Source organism: Olea europaea, unplaced genomic scaffold (assembly GCF_002742605.1).
Source record: "Olea europaea var. sylvestris unplaced genomic scaffold, O_europaea_v1 scaffold2344, whole genome shotgun sequence".
In the NCBI taxonomy this organism is placed as follows: Eukaryota; Viridiplantae; Streptophyta; class Magnoliopsida; order Lamiales; family Oleaceae; genus Olea; species Olea europaea.
The window spans coordinates 1,435-3,663 of NW_019241557.1; the positions used below are offsets into that span (position 1 = coordinate 1,435).

At 36.0% G+C, this 2,229-nt stretch overlaps 1 protein-coding gene across 1 annotated transcript in view; it reads left to right on the forward strand.

Moving 5' to 3' along the window:
* The first annotated feature begins 683 nt into the window (after positions 1 to 683).
* LOC111381634 (sucrose synthase-like) overlaps positions 684 to 2,229 on the forward strand; it is a 7,283-nt gene continuing 5,737 nt past the window's right edge. Inside the window, exons 1-5 of the mRNA XM_023005432.1 lie at positions 684 to 867; positions 1,431 to 1,571; positions 1,655 to 1,781; positions 1,862 to 2,013; positions 2,110 to 2,229. Coding sequence (XP_022861200.1) covers positions 1,474 to 1,571; positions 1,655 to 1,781; positions 1,862 to 2,013; positions 2,110 to 2,229 — 497 coding nt within the window. The 5' untranslated portion in view covers positions 684 to 867; positions 1,431 to 1,473. The remainder of the gene's footprint in view (positions 868 to 1,430; positions 1,572 to 1,654; positions 1,782 to 1,861; positions 2,014 to 2,109) is intronic.

Below are 2,229 nucleotides of genomic sequence, written 5' to 3' on the forward strand. Positions count from 1 at the left end.
AATCTGCAACAAATGAAAAGATTAAGAATCGCTGTTGCAGTTTTTCTTATTTAATTTAATAAGAGATCGTTAATCTATAATACTTTTCGCAAATTCATAAACATTAAATAACACCTCTCTCTTTTTAATATGGAGAGTTGATAGCAAAACTTATTTCATTTTCATGAGCTTATAAGTTATCATACATTTAAGTTAAAAATGTGTCACTGTAATGGCCCGATCTACTGGAAAATGAGAACAACACGTCACTGACATATGTAAAGGCTCGCCAAGAAAATCAGGATATCAAACTTATATCTCCTCCTATTTTATTAGTTGAATTTGGAAAAAATTTTATAAATCAGCACTTTGTTTCCAGCAAACAGTTTTTTATTACACAAATGACACGCATCGATACTAAACCCCAAGGAATCTTGGGAAATACACACAGATTACAACTTCGTCACTAAATCCATACACGTCTGCATGGTGACGAGACGCCAATAAATATAATATTTATTAATAGAAACAGAAGGCTAAACAGGAAGGACGAGGAAAGTACCTAATTAAGAATTGTCAAAGGTGGTTTTAGATTTTAGGTTGAAACAGCCAACCAGAGGAGGAGAGGGTGAAGAGTAGAAAACCGAAAGCCCACCACACAAATATCAAATATCATCATTTTTTGAATAATGGCTTTGGAATATGGGTTTTTGTGTGTATATAAAGGGGGTGCTACCATTGCATTCTCCATCATTCACAAGCAAAAATACGTTCATTTGCTCTTTCAAGAGTGTTCCTTTGTTGCGTTTGTTACTCTTTTTCATTCACTTTTGTCCCATTGGTTCACCGTTTCTGAGATCTCTGGGTTCTTCTGCCACTTTCCATAAGGTAAAAAACACTACACATTTCATGAGTTTCTCTTTTTTCACTTTATTTTTTCGTATAAAACGTAGCCATAAGCCATTGATGGTGTTGAAGAAAGCTTTTAGATCAAATGGTTAATCATAATATTAGAGTGGGCGATTGTTTTAAGTTAATTCTCACCACCACCTGTTTATTAAAAATTATCCTTGTGTAAGGCTTTGAGAAAAAAATCCCGCCTACCCGTAAGCGGCAAGTAGAAGTTAAGATTCATATGATATTCTGGCAGTTTAAGCTTTTAGATCAAATTGTTCTTCAGATGAGATTTCCTATGGATGTTATGCCTTTACATTAGTAAAGTTCTTGTTTGTCACTCATGGGAATTTCTGTTTCGATGATCTAATAAATGTCAATGTGTTGGTTGGTGTATCAGGTGTTAGGTTTAGAATTTTTTAGCATTCTAGAATGGATGAATTATATTATTATGTGGTTCATTGACTAATATTGTAGTCAGTTTCTTCTTTGACGAGTTTTTCTTTTTTAAATAAGCATAAATATCCTAAATCTCTGTACTGTTAATCGTCTTACAGTTGAAATTTTTCCAAGATCGTGTTAACTGCTTAACTATTTTCAATGGCGGAGCGTGTTTTGACTCGCGTTCACAGCCTTCGTGAACGATTGGATGCAACTCTAGCAGCTCATCGGAACGAAATTTTGTTGTTTCTGTCTAGGTATATTTTGATGTGAAATCTCAATTTTTTTCTCAATTCATTCTTATATGGATTTCTCTTAATTAGATTACTGGATATTGCAGGATTGAAGGCCATGGAAAAGGAATTCTGAAACCTCACGAGCTCCTTGCTGAGTTTGAAGCAATTTGCCAAACTGACAAAGAGAAACTGAAGGACCACGCCTTCCAAGAATTTCTCAAGTCCACACAGGTAAAGTTGAATTTACCCTTTGAAATTTTGCTCGGGTCCTTTATCTTTTTTATGATTCTGTTGCGAATTTCTGTCACCAGGAAGCAATTGTGTTGCCTCCATGGGTTGCACTAGCTATTCGTTTAAGGCCTGGTGTTTGGGAATACGTACGTGTCAATGTTAATGCTTTGGTTGTCGAGGAGCTGACGGTGCCAGAGTATCTGCACTTCAAAGAAGAGCTTGTAGATGGACCGTAAGTTTCGAATCAAGAGTTTTCACCTTTGGTTTTTCTGATATTAATCCAGTTTTCTCACGATTTCATAGTTCAACCTTCTTTATGTTGATGCAGTGCCAACGGGAACTTTGTTCTTGAGTTGGATTTTGAGCCATTTACTGCATCTTTTCCCAAGCCGACCCTCACCAAGTCCATTGGCAATGGAGTTGAGTTCCTTAATAGGCACCTCTCTGC